At 32.6% G+C, this 23,670-nt stretch overlaps 3 protein-coding genes, 1 long non-coding RNA gene and 2 pseudogenes across 10 annotated transcripts; 4 read left to right on the top strand and 2 right to left on the bottom strand.

Moving 5' to 3' along the window:
• The first annotated feature begins 3,598 nt into the window (after window positions 1-3,598).
• Window positions 3,599-5,827, top strand: Dif54 (extensin-like protein Dif54). Its single transcript, NM_001247049.1, is given in 4 exon segments — window positions 3,599-4,230; window positions 4,384-4,989; window positions 5,038-5,086; window positions 5,525-5,827. Coding segments are annotated over 4 exon segments (1,311 nt in total). The 5' UTR covers window positions 3,599-3,604; the 3' UTR covers window positions 5,555-5,827.
• A 1,199-nt stretch (window positions 5,828-7,026) lies between these two features.
• LOC101255073 (receptor-like protein Cf-9) lies at window positions 7,027-10,462 on the bottom strand (annotated as a pseudogene).
• On the top strand, window positions 10,272-12,116 carry LOC101255374 (extensin-1-like; annotated as a pseudogene).
• A 1,462-nt stretch (window positions 12,117-13,578) lies between these two features.
• Window positions 13,579-16,742, top strand: LOC104646414 (probable WRKY transcription factor 36). Its single transcript, XM_010319816.3, has 2 exons — window positions 13,579-14,014; window positions 16,234-16,742. The coding sequence occupies exons 1-2, from the start codon at window positions 13,579-13,581 to the stop codon at window positions 16,740-16,742; spliced, it is 945 nt and encodes a 314-aa protein (XP_010318118.2).
• Window positions 16,743-17,809: 1,067 nt separating this feature from the next.
• On the bottom strand, window positions 17,810-19,922 carry LOC101266610 (protein yippee-like At4g27745). Of its 4 annotated transcripts, none has more exons than XM_004234946.5 (4): window positions 19,418-19,840; window positions 19,009-19,105; window positions 18,748-18,906; window positions 17,810-18,191 (listed from the first exon to the last, which is right to left on the bottom strand). In XM_004234946.5, the coding sequence occupies exons 3-4, from the start codon at window positions 18,838-18,840 to the stop codon at window positions 17,964-17,966; spliced, it is 321 nt and encodes a 106-aa protein (XP_004234994.1). In that variant the 5' UTR covers window positions 18,841-18,906; window positions 19,009-19,105; window positions 19,418-19,840; the 3' UTR covers window positions 17,810-17,963. The 4 variants fall into 4 exon arrangements, with proteins under 4 accessions (XP_004234994.1, XP_025885701.1, XP_010318043.1 ...); XM_026029916.2 differs by having other exon boundaries at window positions 18,748-18,930; window positions 19,418-19,556; XM_010319741.4 differs by lacking the exon at window positions 19,009-19,105 and having other exon boundaries at window positions 19,418-19,922.
• Window positions 19,923-20,030: 108 nt separating this feature from the next.
• On the top strand, window positions 20,031-23,248 carry LOC101267001 (uncharacterized). Of its 4 annotated transcripts, XR_011220018.1 has the most exons (5): window positions 20,731-20,866; window positions 20,947-21,032; window positions 21,386-21,497; window positions 21,795-22,094; window positions 22,926-23,248. It is a non-coding gene; the product is annotated as an uncharacterized lncRNA (long non-coding RNA). The 4 variants fall into 4 exon arrangements; XR_011220020.1 differs by lacking the exon at window positions 20,947-21,032 and having other exon boundaries at window positions 20,031-20,866; XR_182563.5 differs by lacking the exon at window positions 20,947-21,032 and having other exon boundaries at window positions 20,031-20,866; window positions 21,314-21,497.
• Window positions 23,249-23,670: the final 422 nt, after the last annotated feature.

The following is a 23,670-nucleotide window of genomic DNA, read 5'->3' as shown; positions in this document are numbered from 1 at the left end:
TTATTATTTAGTAATATTATCTTTTAAGAAATAATACACTCATGGGTTGCACGCGCAAGCATTTGTATTATTCCAATGACTCTTTATTTCTTATATATATATATATATATATATATATATATATATATATATATATATATATATATTTATATATATATCATATCATATATTATTATAAGCATGAAGCTCAAAACTTAAAAGTTGAATTACCATTTTGCCCCTTTAATAAATTAAAACTTATATAATTTATATATATATATAATCTTCTTATTCTCATTTCATAATCTTGACCTTTCAAATTTCTAACATAAATGTAAATAAAAATAAAAATGAGTAATTATTAAGAAATTAAAGTAGATTCATGTATCTTTAAAATTAAATTTCATCTCTATCTTTTTTATATTTATTTTAACAATAATTCATGTGACTTTTCATGTTTCCATAATTTTGTTCTATAAATTTAACTTTTTCGATAAGAACTTTTATTTACCACTCCTACAATTCTTGTATGTAGAAACTCTAAACATGTGAAATAATGTCACAATTTGAGGTGAAAGTTGTGAGATTCCCTTATGCAGTTACGAGAATAGATAAGAATTCAATTACTGAAGCATCGGAGCTTGATGTGTTAGTTTTATACTTATTTGTAGTAAGAATTATAATAAGACTTTTTTGTCTCTCTTCATATAGTTGAATTCTTGTTTTATTAGCAAGTTTCTCTAAATTCATATTTGTATTTGGTATGCTCAAATGTTCAGTTTCACTATAGAGACAAACAAAATGAAATGCTTAATTATCTTGCTCATGTGTACCTTTTTTTTTCTTTTCTCCGTACTTATAATTTTTACATATACATTAATTTTCATATTTAAGAATGAATGTGATAAAATAGGATGTTTACTCTTTTCTTTTCTTTTTATGAAAAAAAAGGTGAGACATATAAGATTAGATTAATGGTGGATAAGTTATGTATGACAGAATTAAATTTTATATAAAAATAAGTAGTTATTCATAAATATCCTGATTTTTAAAATAAAAATGATAAAAACTTTTTACATCTTAGTTTTAAATATTTATAGTTAACTAATTAGTTTAAAGTGTTTGTGGATAAAAATTTAATACAATACTTAAAAGACATTCATTAAAAAAGTTGAAAGGTTTTGTTTTCCTTCACTCAAAGTTAATCTTACACTATCTAGCATTATTCTACCAATAAAACGGAACTATCAAGAAATTTAATTTAGATAGTTGTTATTTTTTCTTTTAGCTTTGCAAACTTATTTTTTGAATTACAAACAAAGTTTATTTTATTAATTTTCATATTGTTATCTCGATGCATTCACTTGGAGGGCAGAAAATTGGAGTGTCACAATTAGTAGTAAAACAAAGTAAGAAATCTCAATTAGACATATTTTATTATTAAGTAGTATTATCTTTTAAAAAATAATACACTCATGGGTTACATGCGCAAAGCGCGTGCCCGGAAACTAGTATTATTATAAGCATGAAGCTCAAAACTTAAAAGTTGAATTACTATTTTGCCCCTCTAATAAATTTTTATAATTTTCATATATATAATCTTCTTATTCTCATTCCCTAATCTTGACCTTTCAAATTTCTAACACAAATGTAAATAAAATAAAAATGAGTAATTATTCCTTATAGACAAGAAATTAAAGTAGATTCATGTATCTTTAAAATTAAATTTCATCTCTATCTTTTTTATATTTATTTTAACAATAATTAATGTAACTTTTCATGTATCCAAAATTTTGTTCAATAAATTTAATTTTTTCAAGAAAAACTTTTATTTACCACTCCTACAATTCTTGTGTGTAGGAACTCTAAACATGTGAAATAATGTCACAATTTGAGGTGAAAATTGTGAGATTTCCTTCTGCAGTCACGAAAATAGACAAGAATTCAATTACTGAAGCATCGGAGCTTGATGCGTTAGTTCTATACTTATTTGTAGTAAGAATTATAATAAGACTTTTTTGTCTCTCTTCATATAGTTGAATTCTTGTTTTATTAGCAAGTTGCTCTAAATTCATATTTGTATTTTGTATGCTCAAATGTTCAGTTTCACTATGGAGACAAAAATAAAATAAAATGCCTAATTATCTTGCTCATCTGTATCTTTTTATTTTTTTGCTTCGTACTTATAATTTTACATATACATTAATTTTCATCTTTAAAAATGAATGTGATAAAATAAGATGTTTACTCTTTTCTTTTCTTTTTATGGAAAAAAAAAAAAGGTGAAACATATAATATTAGATTAATGGTGGATAAGTTATGTATGAAGAGAAAATTAAATTTTATATAAAAATAGTAGTTATTCATAAATATTCTGATTTTCAAAATATAGATAATAAGACTTTTTACATTATAGTTTTAAATATTTATAGTTAACTAATTAGTTTAAAGTGTTTGTGGATAAAAATTTAATATAATACTTTAAACACATTCATTATAATTATCAGGAGATTCAAAAGGCAAAGTAAAAAAGTCGAAAGGTTTTGTTTTCCTTTCACTCAAAGTTAATCTTACACTATTTCTTCTAACATTATTCTACCAATAAAACGGAACTATCGAGAAATTTAATTTAGATAGTTGTTATTTTTCATTTTTGCTTTGTAAACTTATTTTTGAATTATAAACGAAGTTTATTTTATTAATTTTTCATATTATTATTTCGATGCATTTACTAAGAGGTCAGAAAATTGGAGTGTCACAATTAGTAGTTAAACAAAGTAAGAAATCTCAATTAGACATATTTTATTATTTAGTAATATTATCTTTTAAGAAATAATATATTCATGGGTTACACGCGCAAAGCACGTGCTCGGAAACTAGTATATATATATATATAAAAGAAATAAAGAGTCATTGGAATAATACAAATGCTTATTGAATTCTTCTCTTCAAAGACAACTCTTTTCATGTCTGTCAGAACATTATTCTTAATAAAATAAATTGCAATTATTGTGCTACTTCAACATTGTGGTTTCCATTAAGTTAATAAATTAACCAACTCATAACATTATGATATTCATTAGTAAAAGATTAATCTTCTTATGTAGTTATTTGTAAATTGTTACCTCTTACACGTTTTAACTAATAAATAAATGCCATACCCCATGAACGTGAAGAGGACAATATTGTTATCAATCTGACTTAAGTAACCAGAAAAACAGATTTGAAGACGAAAATATAGAGTTTGATTAACGAAGATTCAATTAAAGTTAAGACATATCAAGATGTTTTCGATAGAAGGTGTTGTGAAATCTCTTTGTATTTAGCATTCGTGACTAAAAATATGTGACATTTGACTCTAATCTTTTTACTTGCAATTTTTTATACTAATTCTTTTACTTTCACAATCTCATTTTTTTTTATGTTTCTAATGATTTGTCAATTATTAGAATAAGTTCTAAGAAAAAAAGTTGTGGAAAATGCTTCCCACTAAGTATTGACCAAGTTTTTGATATGATAATAGTGGCTAACCATGAAGCATGTCACTTTGCTACTATAAAAACTAGAGATCTCAACTCAACTATGCAACACAAGTTTTAGTTTTATCCTTTTCTTTACAATCAAAATGAGAAGAAGCTTAGGGAATTTGGGGCAATTGCCTCTATTAGCATTTGCTTTGGCAATTTGCTTTGTAGCTAGCACTGTTGTTGCTGATTACTCTTATGGCTATACTTCTCCTTCACCTACTTACACCACTAAGAAGTACTACAAATCACCATCTCCATCTCCATACTACAAGAAATCGGAGAAACATGCTGAACATTCTCCGTCACACTATTACAAGTCCCCTACTCCTTCAAAGCATTACTACAAATCACCGGTAGTAGTGAAGTATTACAAATCACCAGCTCCTTCAAAGAAATACTACAAGTCGCCTTCCCCTTCAAAGTACTACTACAAGTCGCACACCCCTTCAAAGAAGTACTACAAGTCACTATCCCCTGCAAAGTACTACAAATCTCCATCGCCTGCAAAATACTACAAGTCACCTACTCCATCAAAGCATTATTACTACAAGTCACCATCCCCTTCAAAGTACTACAAATCTCCGTCGCCTGCAAAATACTACAAGTCGCCTGCTCCATCAAAGCATTATTATTACAAGTCACCATCCCCTGCAAAGTACTATAAATCTCCGTCACCTGCAAAATACTACAAGTCACCTGCTCCATCAAAGCATTATTACTACAAGTCACCATCCCCTGCAAAGTACTACAAATCTCCGTCGCCTGCAAAATACTACAAGTCGCCTGCTCCATCAAAGCATTATTACTACAAGTCACCATCCCCAACAAAGTACTATAAATCTCCGTCACCTGCTCCATCAAAGAACTATTACTACAAGTCACCATCCCCTGTAAAGTACTATAAATCTCCGTCACCTGCAAAATACTACAAGTCACCTGCTCCATCAAAGAACTATTACTACAAGTCACCATCCCCTGTAAAGTACTACAAATCTCCATCACCCGCAAAATACTACAAGTCACCTGCTCCATCAAAAAAATATTACTACAAGTCACCATCCCCTGTGAAGTACTACAAATCTCCATCACCTGTAAAATACTACAAGTCGCCTGCTCCATCAAAACACTATTACTACAAGTCACCATCTCCATCACAATATTACAAATCACCCGCTCCCTCTAAATACTATAAATCGCCTCCGCCGCCACCAACATATTACAAGTCACCAGTTTATTACAAGTCTCCACCACCACCACCAACTTATTATGAGAAATCACCTTCTTACTACAAGTCCCCTCTACCTCCACCATATTACAAAGAATCTATGCCTTACTACAAGTCCCCTCCACCTCCACCATACTACAAAGAATCTACCCCTTACTACAAGTCCCCTCCACCTCCCCCATACTACAAAGAATCAACTCCTTCCTACAAATCCCCACCACCTCCACCATACTACAAAGAATCTACCCCTTACTACAAGTCCCCTCCACCTCCACCATACTACAAAGAATCTACGCCTTCCTACAAGTCCCCACCACCTCCCCCATACTACAAAGAATCTACACCTTCCTATAAATCACCTCCACCTCCCCCATACTACAAAGAATCTACGCCTTACTACAAGTCCCCTCCACCTCCACCATACTACAAAGAATCTACGCCTTCCTACAAGTCCCCACCACCTCCCCCATACTACAAAGAATCTACCCCTTCCTATAAATCACCTCCACCTCCCCCATACTACAAGGAATCTACCCCTTCATATAAATCTCCTCCACCTCCCCCATACTACAAAGAATCTACGCCTTCCTACAAATCCCCACCACCTCCACCATACTATAAAGAATCTATCCCTTCCTATAAATCACCTCCACCTCCCCCATACTACAAAGAATCTACACCTTCCTATAAATCACCTCCCCCTCCACCGAAGTACTATGAGCAATCGCCTACAAAATACAACTCACCACCTCCACCATCACCAATCTATTATTAGCAAACTCCCATCTATGCCTCACCCCCATCCTCGCCAACGTACCACTAAACATTCAATAACTCTACTGTTTTCATGATTTTTACGGTCTATTTTGATTTCATTTCCCTTCCAAAATTTAATGTATGTTAGTCGAAATGATCGACTTTATTTATCGTGTGTTCGATATTGTTTTGTTCAAATAGTTTATATGATGTATTACTTCGAGAATTAATTAAGTATTCCTCATTGTATCAAGACTAATAGTTTGTTATTTATCTTCTCTTCTTTGTGTAATAATTTTGTATTCAAATTGTTAAATAAAATGAGGTGGTATTGTCCCTAGATAATTTCTTCCCTGGAATAATTTGTAACCTATCCAATTTAAATAAAATGGTAAAATCTACTAAAATTATAAATAAATTTTAAAATGGAGTAAAAATGTGAAAAAGTTAGCATAATTTTCAGAAATGCTAATATATGACTATGAAATATACAATCTTTATATAATATCATGATATACAACTCAACTACAAGGCCTAACAATCCAAAGATTAGTAGAAAACAATATATCATATGTTCCTCTTAAGAAATAAATATATTAAGATACATTTTCTTAACATTATAATTTAAATCTCTCTCTACAATTAAAAGAGTTGTATTTGGACCAATTTATGTGTATCGCGACTATTCCAATCATGTTATTTAGACTATTCCAATCTTGCTTGAGATGAAATCAAGTTTTAGATATAAAAAAATGTTATTTAGACTTCATAGGAAAGTTACAATTGCATAATACAACTCCAACTTTGTTTGGGTAAATAGTTATCTGTATGGGATATTTACATCAAGTTGATATAATTTATCGTAGTTAGATAATTTAATAGAGTGAATATATTAATTAATTAACTAACCATACACATTATATTATACATTTACTAATTTGATATAAACACTCAATCCGCAAATTAAAAAAAAAAAGACTTGGAAGAAGATAATATGGACTTGTACATTCTTTCTAATTAGCCCACTTGCAAATTATTTTTTCAACCACCAAAAAAAGATGTCACCACTAAATAATTACACTAAACTAATATTTATTTGGACTTTGCTGTGATCTTAGTGGTTAACCATGAAACCATTACATTAATTTCAAGAAAGATGTTACTATAAAAACCAAAGATCTTAATCATTTATGCAACAAAAGTCTTAATTAATTATATCTTTTCTTTTCTCCAAAAATTAAAATGAGATAACTTGCATAATTTATAATTTACTGAACTTTGCAGCCTAATTAAATTAGCTAACTAATAATTAGGCTGAATATCTTACTACATACACAAACTATTGATAAACAAAACTCATGCTTTTGCATTCCAGCAACTCACTAGACTTGAATCTTGAAATTTCAAAAATAAAGAATTAAAGTTAAGAGCTTTAAAGATGGAGGAGGTCGAAAATACATCGATATATATATATATAGAGAGAGAGAATAATCTTCTTAAGGATAAATATGAATTTGAATACCTGGAGGTCGCTACACACTAATAATATCTTTTGTTGTGTTTTTTTGTTCTCGTAGAAATTGTGTTCCAAGTTTACAACCATTCTCGACAACCATGCTGGATATTGAGTTGACAACATTATGTATATGATAGACAGTCCAATAACAAGTCCACAACCATAACCCATGAGAACCGCCTCCCAATTGATCATTGGTGAATCATCGTCTTCTTCTTCTTCTTCTTCCTGATAGAGCTCAACTGGAATTGTCGCTTGTGCTACCCTATCATCACCACCACAATCTCTTGAGGGTGGCAATCCACGTAGTCAATCATTTCCTAGGTATGAATTATTCTCAAACGTATCAAATTGTTTTCCTTTGGGGATGCATCCAACAAGATGATTGTGAGAGAGATTTAAGACTTCAAGTGACGTGAGAGACACAAGTTATTGTGGAATTTCACCATCTAATTTGTTGGATGAGAGATCCAATGATTCAAGTACAGACAATCTGTGCAGTGGTGCTGGTATATGACCTTCTAATACATTATGAGAAAAGTTCAACGTACGAAATCCAACTAGATCTCCAATAATGTTTGGTATATGACCTTCAAATCTGTTCTTTGAGAGATCGATAATTATTTGTATAGTCAAAACTTGAGGAAGTTCACGATCCAGTCCCTTCGTTGTTACAATCAAAGAATAGTTGTAATAATAAGAAAATATATCTGCTACATACTCTCGGTTTCCACTGTTCTCACCAATTTTTTTCATGGCTAGAAAATTCTGAAACAAGCTCACTGGTAAGTCTCCACAAAATCCATTGGATGAGAGATTTATGACTCGAATTTGAGCAAACAAGTAGTTTGTCCTTATAGGGCCGTAGAACTTATTTGATCTCAAACTTAAGATCTGCAAATGAGGTAGGTCTCCCAACCATTTTGGAAACGTGTCATTCAACTCATTGTAACTTAAATCTAGAAGTTCCAATTTTTTACAATAGATCAAAAATTGTGGAACTTTCCCCTGTAGCTTATTCCTATCCAATTTAATGATGATGAGTTGGTTTCCGATATTAAAAGTTGTATCAATTGTCCCACTAAGACTATTGTTGCTTAAATCGAAAACTTCAAGTTCACTCATCTCTCCCAAACATTGTGGGATTGTTCCCTCCAAATTATTGCTTCTCAAATTTAGTAGTACTAATGTTTTCAGATTGCAGATAGCTGAAGAAATATGTCCACTGATATTATTGCGCGAAAGGAGAAGAGCTCTTAGGAACTGCTGGTTTAGGAGTGACTTTGGAATAGGACCTTCCAGCTTATTTTGTTCTAGACTAACGATATATAATGTTTTGGACTTGAACTCCTGAATTTTTCCACTGAAAGTGTTATCACTCAAGTTAAACACTATCAGTGAAGGAAGGGAGAATATCCAGGAAGGTATAGTCCAATTCAAGTGGTTTGATGACAAGTAGAGTGATTGTAGATTTCGTAGTCCACTTACGTTGGATGGAAATGGACCAGTAAGGTAATTGGACGAAAAATCTAATATTTCAAGCTGCATCCAGCTTCTGTTAGAGGATAAGCACTCAAGTCCGCCATCCAAGTTGTTATTTCTAAGTGATAACTTGTTGAGTTTTTCAAATATCGTGGAGTAGGAAATTGGTCCTTCAAGATGGTTATTACCAAGGTCCAAAAACACTATGTTGGTGAGATTCCATAGAGGTTTAGGAATAGGCCCTGACAGATTACAATAATCAATGTTCAACTCATGAAGTGAAGTTAGATGGCTAAATGATTCAGGTATCCTATCAGCAATATTCACACAATGGACGTATAACTTCATGAGTGATGCACTTTTGTTGAGGGAAACCTAACAGTGAGCTGGGGATTGAATGATAAATCAAGGGATTCTAAGTCGGTGAGGTGGAAGAATCTTTCGGGCAATAACCCACGGAACCCTGTGTTAGAAAGTGTTAAAATTGCTAAGTGAGAAGAGAAATTTGAAGGAATGGTGGAAGAGATGTTCACAGAGTTAAGGTTGAGCTCTCTTAATTGGGTCAAGTTCTTAAGGAGCAATTCAAAATTGTGAGGTACAAGACGAAGCCCATATTGATCACCGATACGAAGAACGTGTAGTTTAGAAAGGTGACAAATTTCGGAAGGGATTAGACCTGTAAAACCTGAACGTGACAAATCAAGATGCATCAAACTAGAGAACTCACCAAATTTAGGTGAAATGAGCGATCCAGTGAAGTCATTAAAAGACAAATCAAGCCTTTTGAGATTGAAGAGTTGAAAGAGGCTACCATTGGAATGAAAGTTGCCTTGAAGTTGGCTGCAATGGAGATCAAGCTCAATCACTTGTCCTGTTGTCTTCTCACAATGAACTCCATCCCACGAGCAACAATCTGTACTCTTCTTCCAGAAAAGAGTTCTTGGATATGACTGAATCTCTCGGCCTGTTATCATGCTGAAACAATAATCGAAGCATTACGATTAATGGTGAACATGTTCTGGAATTGTAGAAGAGCAAGAGCTTGATCTTCAGGGCACAAATGAGGTGAGGATGACGAGAAAGCAAGTTGACAGAGAAAGGTATATAGCATAAAAAACACTAGTTTTACACAACCCATTTCTGCACTAAAAATGATCAAAACTAATCAAGTTGGTAGAGAAGAAATCAAGAAACGTTTGCTTTGTGTGTCTATTCAACAATTTTTATTGACATATATATAGCACAAATTTAACATATGGCCATTCATTGTGTCACACAAGTGAATGCCAGAAACTATCAATAGTTCACATTCTTAAGTCCCCAACACTTACATATATAACACATTACACATGCATTTTGTGTGATACCTTATTATAGACAACTTAATTGGATTGCAGGAATAGGACCACCACACAACTCAAGAGTATTATTTTACTTGCTGTATAGACTTTGAAAGAAGCATGACAACTTTATATCTTATGATAGGACAGTCACTTTGCTAATGCATTAAGGTTACACTGCCACTCTACTGATCTGAACACAGTGCCTTACATAGTGTGCCAGCTCGAGCTTATTTTCCACAACAATTGACCTGCTGATGGAAGACAGTGCAGGAGTCCATAAATGACATGTTCTTCACAGATTCTTAAGTCCAACGAGATGATTATGAGAGAGATTTAATACTTCAAAGTGACATGATATATGCAAGTTGTTTCTGCATCCCTCTACCAATTTTGCTAAATGAGAAATCCAATGATTCAAGTACAAATAACTGGCCGGTGCAGTTATGCTGGTATACAACCTTCCAAGCGATTAATCATGAGATAAGTTCAACGTATCGAGTGCAACGAGATCTCCAATAATATTGTTTGGAATATGACTTCAAATCTGTTCCTTGAAACATTGATGATTATATTTAATTTGTAGTCAAAACTCAGAACAAATTCAAGATACAATCCGTTCGTTGTCATTAAAGAATCATAAAATACTCGCGCTCTCATCAATTATCATTTATCTTCATGGCTGGTAAATTCCCACTAAATTAATATAGATACTTTTAAAGATGTAAAGATTAAGTAAGAATTCGTGGGATTACACGGGGTATGTTGTGGTAATCTAATTTCTGTATATCGTTTTTTTTTTTTTGTTGTTATAATATTCAAGTAAACATTTATATTATTTCTAATTTAACCCACTTGCAAATTATTTTTTCAATCATAAATATTTATGCTTGCCACTAATTACACTAAACTAATATTTATTTAGACTTTGCTATATCATCTTAGTGGCTAACCATGAAAGCATTACATTTATTAATCTCAAGAAGTATGTTACTTTGCTACTATAAAAACTAAACATCCCAACAAATCTATGCAACACAAGTCTTAGTTTTCATCTTTTTTCTCCAAAAATCAAAATGAGAAGCTTTGGAAATTTGGGGCAATGGTCTCTACTTGCATTTGCTTTGGCACTTTGCTTTGTAGCTAGCACTGTTGTTGCTGATTACTCTTATGGCTATAGTTCTCCTTCACCTTCTCCATATTACAAGAAACCGGAAAAACACGTTGAACATTCTCCATCGCATTACTATTACAAGTCACGTGCTCCTTCAAAGCACTACTACAAGGCACCTGTTGTAGCAAAGTATTACAAGTCACATGCTCCTTCAAAACACTACTACAAGACACCTGTTGTTGCGAAGTATTACAAGTCACCTGCTCCTTCAAAGCACTACTACAAGACACCTGTTGTAGCAAAGTATTACAAGTCACCTGCTCCTTCGAAACACTATTACAAGGCACCGGTGGTAGTGAAGTATTACAAGTCACCTGCCCCTTCAAAGAAGTATTATAAGGCGCCAACTCCCTCAAAGTACTACTAAAGTCACCATCACCTGCAAAGTACTACTACAAGTCCCCTTTACCTGCAAAGTACTACAAGTCACCTGCTCCATCAAAACACTATTACTACAAGTCCCCATCCCCTTCGAAATATTACAAATCACCCGCTCCTTCTAAATATTATAAATCACCAGCACCAAAAAAATATTACAAGTCGTCAGTTTACTACGAGTCTCCTTCACCACCACCAACTTATTATGAGAAATCACCTTCTTACTACAAGTCCCCTCCCCCTCCCCCATACTACAAAGAATCTACCCCTTCCTATAAATCCCCACCCCCACCCCCGTACTACAAAGAATCTAACCCTTTCTATAAATCTTCTCCACCTCCACCAAAGTACAACGAAAAATCACCTACAACCTATAACTCTCCACCTCCACCAACCTATTCCTCACCACCACCACCTCAGGAGTACGAGCAATCCGTCATCTATGCTTCACCTCCACCACCACCAGCATCTCCCCCACCAACATACTACTAAACGCTCAATAACTCTATCACTTCCATGACTTTTACATCCTATTTTAATTTCATTTTTCTTCCAAAATTTAATGTATGCTTGTCAAAATGATGGGCTTTGCTTATTGTGTATTTGATATTGTTTTGTTCTAATGATTTGTATTATGTATTACTTGAGAATTAAGTTTTCATCATTGTATCAAGATTAAGGGTATATATGATTCTTCTATCAAAGTTCAAGATATATTTTAATTTTTTTCATACATAAATTATTTTTTGACTTCTTTTGTTATAATTATTTGAATTTCTTATTCTTGTTTTGTTTTTCTCTTTCATTCCTTAGTTTAAAGAATAAAAAATTAAACTATTTTTTTTGTGTGTATTGTAATTTAATTTCGTATTCGAAGAAAAAATTTGGTCATCTACAATAAGTTTTACAAGAATATTAGTGAAACATAAATAAATTTGATTATCAAAATAATAATTATAAATTAGTCATTGAAACAAAAAAAAAGTCAAAAAAATATGTTTGACGAGGATTAAATTATATTTTTTAGAAAAAAAAATAAAAGTTTAGATTAAAATTATTATTTTTTTCATTTCCGTTAGAGGAAAAAGGTATATGTGAGCCATTTGTTTACAAGTTGGGGTATATATGAGTCACTTTCATAACAAGGGGTATATCAGCTCTAAATGACAATGTTGAGGGGTATATCAGACCTTTTTCCCTTAATTAAAAGATTCGAAATAGAACTTCTCCTCATTTATCCGTACTTAATGTAGATTTGAGTGATTGGATCATTTGTTTTTTGCTCCTCTTTTGTCAACAATAAATCAATAGAAAAGATATCTACAGCCTAATTCGCAGATGAATCCAGCATTATAGCAAGGCATAATACATATATTAGATTTTAAACTTGGCTTCAAATTTTAATTTTGACCTTCAATTTTCATAATATACAAACAGACATTTAAACTATTCAACTTTTAAATAAATAAACACATGAGTCCTACATGACACAATACACGACGTAGGACAAAAAATGACATGTAGGACATGTGTATTTATTTGTTCAACTTTATACAAGTTTAAGTGTCTATTTGTGCACATCTAAAGTTGAAAGTCATAAATATAATTTAAAACCAAGTTAAATGACACATTTATGTATTATGCCTTAGAGCAATTAAAGCATCCAAGCAAGCTCCTTGTCCCAGTACCCCTCAAGTCGAGAGTATGTTCATCAACACCTGCTTATTTACAACCAAGGTAAACACGTCATCATTTTGAAGTGTTAATTTTTATGGAAGTGTAAATTTTGAGGGCTATAGTATCTTAAAAGGTAAAAAAAACTTTAAAAAAAAAAAAGAAAAAGAAAAAAATTAAGCCTTTGTTCTAATTAGAAAAGGATTGGAATTATTTTCATTTTTTTATTTAAATACTATAAAGAAAAGGACTGAAATAATAATCATATTTGAAGTTACTTTTGTCTGTAGCACCAGCCAGCCTATAAATATAGGATAATATAAGAAATTATTATTCCATTGCTTATTAGTATTGTCTTTGAAGGACGAGAGATTCTTTTTTTTGATAGAGTGAGAAAAGAGAGAAGATTTTGCTGCCTGTCTTTTTCTTCTACGGCCACCTTTAGATGGTGTTTCTGAATCAACTAACTGTTTGATCGAGCTGAAATTTCGACTGAACAAGCCTTCCCTTGAAAAAAGTTGTTTTCAATGGCTGGAAACGAAGATGACTGGGGTATACGGGCAGTTGTGAGAAGTTGCAGCAAGATGAACAACTCTGCTCATGTCGATCATACCGTTCATGAGGATCCTGCTCATGTCAACTCTGTTCTTGTCGATCACAATACTGTTAATGAGGATGGTAACTCTGTTAACGACACAACAGACACAAGTCTTTTTCCAAAAGAAATCAATAGTGTTGGTGATTTTAGAGACGCATTCCCCGTGGAAAAGAAGCGTTACTTTGGGTTAGATGAAGTTATCAGTCTTGCCAATAACATGAATATCACCAATTCAAGAATTGAAAATCAAACTGAAACTATTCCAAACACACCACTCGTGATTGTAGAACACGACGAGGAGGAGGAGAAGAACAAGAAGGCCAGAGGAGATGGAGAAAGAACACTAGGAGTAACAACTGGAAAAAGTTTTTTAAAAAAAAATGTTGAAACAAAGCTCAAAAGATTCAAGGAAGCTCTTACAGACGCCAACACAATCACCCTCCTTCTAACCAACATTCTAATGGTGCGGCTTCACAGGAAGACCCCTCTTCTACCTCTACTTTGTAATTCAGAACCGAATTCTAATTTTGGATTGGTTTCCAAATTTAAAATTAAGCCTAAGTTAACTATTTTTGTATTATTTTTCATTATGATTTTGTTTATTTTTAATGTTTTGATATCTATAATTGAATATACTTTTAAGTATTGTGTTGTATGTTTTATTAGTGTTTTATATTCAAAAGTATATTTAAAAGATTCAATATCATGACTTTTACATATATATACTTTAATTATGTTTCTACTTATTTATACAACTAAATAACCGAACGGAAACAAATCAAACCGCAAAAGAAAAAATCAAATTTATTTGGATTAGGTTACACTTCTTCACAACTAAAACCCTTTAGATGGCCTAATGGTTTGGACTTGGAACTTCCATTTTGGAGGTTCAAGTTCGAAACCCCTTGCTAGCAAAAGCAAGGGATTTGTCTTCGGTCGAGCTTATCGTACCGAGCATGTCTAGTGCGAATTACCTATCGTATGTGGTTTGCGAGTTATTGCATTTTTAGAGTGGAGATTTTATCACGTGTGCACTCAAAAGGATAGCAATTGTAGAAACTATAAAAAACAAACTAGAAATTAAGAAATTTACACCGAATAATATAAAATCAAACTGAAAAACCAAATGTACCCCCTTATTTGAAATTCAAGATAGTTGAAATACTTTTGTGCCATAGTAAGTATGTATCTAACTAAGGGCGGAGCTACTTTAGATTTTTTAATTTAAAAATTGAATGATTAAAATGCTTTTTTGTGCGCTTTGAAAATTTAAGATCTAAGTTAAAATTAAAAAAAAAAGTTAATGTTTATATATGCCTTTGACTGTCACTTCGACCACACATATGTTTCAATAGTTATCATCTTATAATACATAATTTATTTTTTTCAAATTGGTTCAAAAACTTAATTAGTGTATTAAAATTAAACTTATCACGCTATTAAATCTTACCAAAGAAATATAATATTTGCCTAAACAACTATAAAAGCTTAATTAGATGAAGTAAAATGATTTTTGAAGAAAAAAGAGAAAAAAAAACGACTGCATGACAAATAAAGCCATGAGATTTCGATGTTACGTTGCTACAAAGTCTTGGTGATATCTTATGTAAGCTAAACAAATACTATTTCCATCAATTCAAAGACTACACATTAATCCAATGATACTAGATTAAAATAATTTAAATATGTTTTCCTTAAATAGCATACATTATGAAATAATATGTAACAATCTCTAAACATAACACTTTAAGATCTAATATATTTCATAACATTAGAGATGCAATGTAAAAATAAATAAATAAATCCAAAGCTGTTTTTCCAAATACTCTTAGCTATATCTATGGCCAAACATGTCCCTAAAAGTAACATAGTGACATGATTAAGGGTGTGTTTAATGGGAGAAGAAATGTTTTCCATAACTTCTTTACTCGAAAAATAAGTAAATGTTTTATTTATTTTATTGTGTTCAATACGTTAGCAAAGAATATTTTTCCAAAAATAATTGTATATACTCGAAATGCTATGTAAGATAGGCTCAACGGAAGTTAGAGTAAAAATGAGGTCTATTAAAACGTAAAATACACACACTTAAATGTGGAATATTTCACGTAAAATATACTTTACCTACTTCAATGTTGAAAGTCATTTAAAAATATTTTTCTTCGTGTCAAACACATCCTGAAAAGTTGATATCAATTAAAATGTAAGAGAAATACACAGAGTATTAATTGGGTGCATGAGAATTGGCCCTCAGTGGCCTCCAACCACTTGATCAAATATATGTACATAAATTTTTATTTCTCAAAATACAATGTGATTAAGTTTCTGTTTCTATAATTCTTGAAATTTCGTTATAAGTAGTTAAAAAAGTGAACTGCCCATAACCGAACTGTTTGGGTTTGAAATTTCCTGCATTAGTGAATGAAGCGTTCCCCTTGAAAACAAAGTTGTCAATGGCTGAAAACGAGAATGACTGGGATTTAGGGGCAATAGTGAGAAGTTGCAGCAAGATGAACAACTCTGTTAGAGCTATCGTCGATCACGGTGTTCATGAGCATGACAACTCTGCTCTTGTTGATCACAGTGTTCATGGCGATGGCAACTCTGTTAACACAAGTCTTTTTCAAGAAGAAAGAAAGAAATTGTGTTGGTGATTTTAGAGAAGCATTCGCCGTGGAAAAGAAGCGTTACTTTGGGTTAGATGAAGTTATCAGTCTTGCCAATAACCTGAATACCAATTCAAGAATTGAAAACCGAACTGAAACTATTCCAAACACCCCACTGGTGATTGTAGAACATGAGGAGGAGAAGAAGAAGGCGAGATACTCGATGCAAAGTTCAACTACTGAGTCAGGCAACTTGTTTATTTACCGCGGAAAGATACAGGAAAGACATGAAATATTGGCTGAGGAATTGAGTAAGGTGGATCATGGGAGATGGAGAAAGAGAAGGACGAATCCAACTGGAAAAAGCTACTATTCGTGTACTGAAGTTAAAAATTGTCCAGCAAAGAGACACGTTGAGAAAAGCTCAAAAGACCCAACAAAGGTGATTGTAACTTACAGAGGCCAACACAATCACCCTCTTCCTTAACAAAACATTCCAATGGTACACAGGAGACCTAATGCTGCTGCACCACCGGAAAACCCATCTTCTTACTCTTCTACCTCTACTTTGTAATTCAAGCCAGTTTTTTACGAGAGAAATTCTTTTGTGCCGTAGTAAGTCTCACTAGATTAATTCTAACTAGACTATCTGCTTCTTGATCTAGTCACTGTTGAAACTGAAATAGGATCTATTATTTGGAATTTTGAATTTCTACTGTCATTACTTTCTAATATAGTTTTCCCTTGGCATCTCTATCATTTTCAAGAATCACTGGTATTCTTTCTGTTCCTAGAAGCAGCAAGAACTGAACCTAATGATCAGTTAAACAGATATTCAAAACGTGCTAAAGCGAGGCAACCTTTTTCTGTTGTTCAATGTTCGTCGACCCACAGCTATATGATTTAGGACATCTTTTCTTTCGAAGGAGTGACAAGTTCGTCATATCATTGTTCACCAATATTATTCTAGTCTATCTTGGATCTACCAACTTAAGAAACAGTGATTTCACAATCCACTGCCAATAAGTTTAATGCCCTTGGCATTATTTAAACAGGAGTCAATTTGTGGTGATTGGTGCAATTCAAGGAGAATAAGTCCCCAAGACCCAAGAGAAGATAGAGCAATATCTGTCCTTTTTAAAGCCTAAAATTACCAAACTTGTACAGGTGGTTGCCTATTACACTGTTCATTCCTCCAAAAAATGAAGTTTTATTAGACCTTTACTATGGGGAACAAGAGCTTCTACAAGCTCTTATAATAGACAATTTCAATAGTCACAGCTAGCCTTCTGCCATTTTAACCATTGCTTTTTGTGACACCAGAACTGGCTGATGTAGACATACACAAAATCCTGAATTATTGGTTTAACATTGGCATCTTAACCTGCCATTTAGAGGGATTGTCTACAATCGGCTCTGATTTATCGCAGAACTATACTACAGAGTATCACAGGCTCTTCAGGAAACTATCTACTGTTTGAAGATAATTGTGAATAATAAAACCTCAAGCAATAGTATAGCATTTGTTTATTAACAGAGTTGCATACCAATGAGTAATATGAAACAACAGAAAGTACAAAACTTCAATTGAACATTTGTAATTTTTCAGTTCAGCATGTTCTGTACAGTGTGAGTGATATTATAGATAGGATAAACATTACTTACATTGAGTATTAAGATAAAGAATCATAATGAAATTGGTGGTGGACTACCAATTCTCTTTAACGATTTTAGATTTCTCGAGTATGAATTTCCCTTCCTTGTACTTCTGAGTTGGCTCATAAGCTCGTTCATATTTCCAGCCCAAAACCTCATTGCAATCCCCACAGAGTACATCAGCAACAGTATGAAGACCAGTCATGAGAGTTCTGTCTTCTTTAGCCCCAACGACAATATTCATCACATGAGTAAACAGAAAAGCTCTGCCATGCCTTCCCTGAAAAGCAATAGTATTTCTTTTCTTTGGACGAGGCTCAGAAACAAGATGACCAAAAATAAAAACTAACTAGTTAAGAATCATTTGATTCTTGAAGTGCAAAACAGAAAATTGCCCATTGTCAGCTCAATGTTGATACTTTGAATTCTTGGACTTAAAAATAACAATCATTACATCCCCGTGAGGGAATAAGTCGAAAAGTTGTAAAAAGCATCAATAAGAGTGACTTTTTATTCCCCCTTATTTTTCTTCATTTCTCATTTGGTTTTCCTTGACTACTAGTTAAAGCACATCCTTTACTTTGAGCTCAATACAATAGAGGGATTTGGTTACTAATTTTCATCTGAAAGCACTGATCACATACAAATGAAAGGAAACGATAAATTGACCCCAACTAATTCCGTATACAAACGATAGCAAGCATAATGAATATGCTTTTGTAGTTCTAGTGACAGCAATACTATGACCTAAACCACCATACATGAATGAAGTTTCAAGAATCATAAATATACTCAACACAACAGAAAGTAATGAGGCATAGATATAAAACAATCACCTGAAACGCCTTAGAGATTATATCATCGTGAAGAGAGACATTGTTTCGACATTTATAGCAGCTGTACAAGCGAGGTCCAACTAATTCATCCATTCGACAACAAAACTAATGACAAATTCCTCACTGATCACTTACCCCAGAAACCCAAATAACCAAATCCTACAGAAAACAAAAGATTCAAACCTGAAAAATCAATAAAACTAAACCCTTTACCCTGTTGAAGCAATAAGCCAATTGACCTAAAAAAACAAATTTATTTACCTTAAAAGAGAAAATGCTTACAACCCAGATAGGTTTAACTTGCACGGCATCGATAAAAATTCTTATGAGGGATTTGGTGAAACTACCAATCACGAAACTGAGAAGAAATTTAAGGTGATATGACAAAGACAGGATTGCAAAAAAAAAAAAAAAACAATTCAATATAAAAATATTTATCAAATAAAGACTGCTGGTAATTAAAACAATAGAATATTACAAGAATCTGAAACAAATTCACAACAAAATTATGTTTGTTAGGAAAAGCAGAAAATGGGGAAAAAGTAAAAGGTTTGTTATTCTTTGCTTGGACTCAGCTACCAGCATGAATATCAGGAAGGGATAAAGATGAAACAATTACTACGTAGTTATTCTTTGGTTGAGTTGATTTTGTTGGAAGATGAGAGCTTACCTGTTGTGTACAGCAGTCGATTTCATGGCCGCTCTGCCGCCCATTGGATTTTGGGCCAAATATATATTATGGAATTGATGGACATTGACCACGGTAAAGCCCAACAGTGAGCGGCATAACAACTCATCCGATGTAATCGCACGACAAACAACATATGTGTTTAGTTTTGTAATACAAATTAAAATAAATTTTAATTTTAATTTTAATCTTGACCTTAGTAAAAAACTTGCCTTGAATAAGGGTGTTTTTCGATTTTCGTTTTCTGATTGTATAATTTTAAGCTTATGTGGAGTAGATTTGGGTGTTTGAAATGTTGAAATTGGAGAACAATTTATTTGTTTATTGATAAACTAAATTCAGACACTATTCTTGAGATTAAAAATATTTTTTTTATAATTATTCAAGATATAAAATTTCAAGCTCAACCACATATGCAGGAGTTATTATATATATATATATTTAGAAAGGACAGTTTACAAGGACGAACACTGCATTAAAATGTGGTACAAAAAGAATTGTACATTGTACATCAAATTGAGTTGTAAAAGTAGGGTTAAAATAGTAAAATCATCTATTTTTCTTTCAAAAGTGCATAACGTGTACTGCTTTATGCAGAAGCACGTGTAGCACTATTCTCACGCTTTTGCTTTACTCTCCCTTCTCTCCCACTTTCTTCTTCTTCCTTCTTTCAACAATGTAGAATGTTCTCCACATCTATTCTCACGCTTGCTCTGCTGTTTGTCAAATTCTGATATCGTCTTTAATCTCTGTTTCACCCTCAATTCCTCTTCGTACCTGTTGTATTACGATGAGTTTTTTTCTTATGATTTTTCTACACTTATATATTCATTCTTCTCTGGATTTTTACTGTATGTATCATCAATTGTATCTAATTTACTCATGCATGTTCGAAAATAGAAATAAATACATAGATGACTTTGGACCCTTGATGAACATAGTGCATCCAAAATTTTCACTTTTTCAATAGTTTTGATGCACATAGTTATGGTGTTTCTATTTATTTTGGGGTTAAAACTCAAAAGGTGAAGAAGAGGAAATAGTTGAACGTGCAGATGAAGTTTGGCTTATTTTTGGGGACAAAACAATCGAGTTTAGTCCAAGTTTGCCAGTGTTGTTCTTACTCTAGAGAGATTAGAGTGGAGGGCAGAGTTAAAGATTGAATCCCTCACTTTATGGATATGCAAATGTTCTGTTAATTGATTATTCTGCTCATGCATGATTTTTTTCTCATTATCTTGTAGTATCAACTATCAAGTTCTTAAATACTAACTTTTTTGGCCAATATAGTATTTTTGCAGATAATGGTTGTGGTCACGTGTTTGACGAAATTCCCCAATGAAGGCAATACTTATTTGTTATGAAAATTGATCAGTTTCAACAGCTGGGTTGTCTTAACAGATGTTAATGAAGTTGAACTATCTACTAAGGGTGAGTAGATGTTTATCCTCTTGATATTATTTTCCATTTAGTAGTTTTCTAATAAAATTGATAAATTTTACAACTCTCAGGTGATTCATTGAGCAAGAATTTGAGTTATCGAATTTTTTGGTGCTGCCATGAAATTAGCAATTATATCGAAGGCTAAAAACTCAGGGTAAGCTTTCATTGTTCATTTTTTTGTTGTACCAACTTTTCGGGAAAAAAATCAGCTACTAATTTAGTAATTTGAGGCTATATGTCTAGGAATTAGAGATGTCTTATTAAATATGACTACATCTGTTAGCACATTAGAGAGTAAGCAAAAGCTTGAAACAAATTTGAAAATTATTCATTTACTTATTATGTAAACTATTTGGTTAACTAGGAATAAGAGATTTCTTGTTAAATCTAACTAAATCTGTTAACACAATATCACGGGATTTGAAATACAAACAGAATACAAGCTTATGCGATATAGATGTATTTGGGAGATTCGGATGGATCTGAATCTTCATTCCTGTCTGATAGTGCTTTGGCTGCTGCTATGGCTACTGTCATCAGAGCTCCACACAAGGATTTTGTGGTTGTGAAACAAGAATGGGCTGCTCTTCGAATTCAGGCTGCCTTTCGTGATTTTCTGGTAATTTGTTTGACTTGGGACACAAAGTTGTTAACTTTTTTGTTATACTTGGTTCAACTTATTAATCCGTGTAGAAGATTGGTAGATAGTTAAGTGTTGTCTTGCTTTTAGTTTTTTCTTTTCATAAGTACTTGAAGCCTCTCTACCTCGACGAGGTATGAGTGAATTCTGAGTACACTCTACCTTTTCCAAGCCCCATTCGTGGGATTTCATTGGTTAGGTTCTTGTTGTTGCTCCATTTTTCTTACTCAGTTGCGAACATGAAAGAAATTGAATCATCTACGTTTGCAATTTAAGGGGAACAGATCTAGATGAGTTATAATTTGAAGGTAACTGCTTGATTGTATGTTGAGAGGCAAACAAATTCAGCTAAGGAAGTCATCTTGGGATACCTCAAACAACACACAAGCAACTTACTCCATTATTTCCTACATGGAAAAGCAACATACTCCGCCCACCACTATTGATAGGAATTCCAAAAAGATAAGACCTTTGGAGATAAGTGAGATGGAGGTGACAGAAACAACTACTGCAGCTGGTTCTTCAAATGCAACTCTGAAATTTGAACCACCCACACCAACAAAAAAACTGTAAAAGGTCAGTCTACATCTGATTATCACATTCATTATTGAAAATCAAACTATAAATCACAATGATTAACAGTTCAAAACATTTACAAGTATTTGAAATTTATTAAAATTTAAGAGTAGAATCATCTGGAAGTCAATGTTTATCCATGCTGTTGGCGAAAACAAGAACGAAATATTGAGGTGTCTTTCATTCATTTACAGTGCTTTCAGTTTTGGTTTAATCAAAGGATCACTACTTTTTGTCCTCCTCCACTGCATCCATACAAAACAAATTTAGAACCTCTTGATTTCATATAGTGTGAGAGGCTTGCTAAAAATGTTTGTACAAACAAGAAAGTCATAACATTAAGCAACCTCAATGCTAAAAGTTGAGTTGTTACTTTTCGAACGATTTCACTTTTATCATTAACAACTCAAACTTTCTAAAGTTACTAAGACTAACAATTTTCTCAGGAACCCCTAACAACTCCATATGCTATGGTTTTGGGAATGATGAAGAAGATCAACAACTAAAAATGAACAACAACATCCTCTAAAATCACAATCTCATATGTCAAAAAAATATTTTGATTTTATTACCTTAGTTAATATAGATCATCTTGATGTCCAATATCAATTGTACATATATTTTGAATATCTCTAATAATATACAACATATCACATTATCCATCTTCTGCAACAAATTAATACTGATATTTTGACTATTGGGCCCGTGCTTGCCACGGGCCTCCCCCATCTAGTATATATATATGTCAAAAAATTGTACAAATGTAACTAGTATACATATGTACTAATGATTGTATTTGTGTATAAAACGAGTGATATTGTGTGTATGAAGGGGAGGGGGCAGCGAGATCGGGAGGAGGAGTAGACAGCAAGCAAGAAAGGCGGAGAGTAGAAAGAGTGAGCGAGCTTGGGAGAGGGAGGAAAGAAGCGAGGTGCAAAGGACGGAGAGCGGAGAGGCAAATGAGACTAAGAGAGGGAGATGAGAGACGAGCAAGAGATATATATCTGTTAGATAATTGTATATATGCAAATAGTATACATATGTATCAATGATTGTATTTGTATATATGCATAATTGTATGTATATAATTAGTATGTATATGTATTGATGAATACAATAGTATTAATGAAATACAATTTATATCAATAATTAAAGTTTGTACAATTATATCAATTTGTATTGTATATGTATAATTTGTACTTATATATATATAAGAGTGGAAAGAGGCGAGACAGAAAGAGAGGTGCAATAATTATAGCTAAATGAAAACTATAGCTATAATATTCTCCACATATCTCTAATTACTTGTCCACTTTTGAATTGAATTAATTATGAAGTGAATGAATTAAAAAATTTAAATTTTTCAAAAAGTTTTAATCTTTTTCAAAATAATCGAAATAATTAAAAAGAAAAAAATAAACAAATAATTAGAAACAGAACAACTAATTAACTAGTACATATTTCTTTATCTGTTTATATTTGTACACTTCGTCCGCTAAGCTACAGAATTTTATGGGTCTACCGGTAAATAATGGGTAAACCAATCGTATTGAACCATATCCGATCCCCACCAATA

The sequence above is a fragment of the Solanum lycopersicum genome, chromosome 3 (genome assembly GCF_036512215.1).
Source record: "Solanum lycopersicum chromosome 3, SLM_r2.1".
Taxonomy (NCBI): domain Eukaryota; kingdom Viridiplantae; phylum Streptophyta; class Magnoliopsida; order Solanales; family Solanaceae; genus Solanum; species Solanum lycopersicum.
The sequence above is the reverse complement of the archived record's forward strand: the minus strand, read 5'-3'. Positions and strand labels throughout refer to the sequence as shown.

Coding starts and splice junctions, on each gene's coding strand:
- LOC101266610 (XM_010319741.4), bottom strand. CDS start 18,840: ATGGATGAATTAGTTGGACCTCGCTTGTACAGCTGCTATAAATGTCGA. Junction 18,192..18,747: donor TAATCTCTAAGGCGTTTCAG/GTGATTGTTTTA, acceptor ATTGCTTTTCAG/GGAAGGCATGGCAGAGCTTT.
- LOC104646414 (XM_010319816.3), top strand. CDS start 13,579: ATGGCTGGAAACGAAGATGACTGGGGTATACGGGCAGTTGTGAGAAGT. Junction 14,015..16,233: donor AGGAGTAACAACTGGAAAAA/GTTTTTTAAAAA, acceptor TGTTGATCACAG/TGTTCATGGCGATGGCAACT.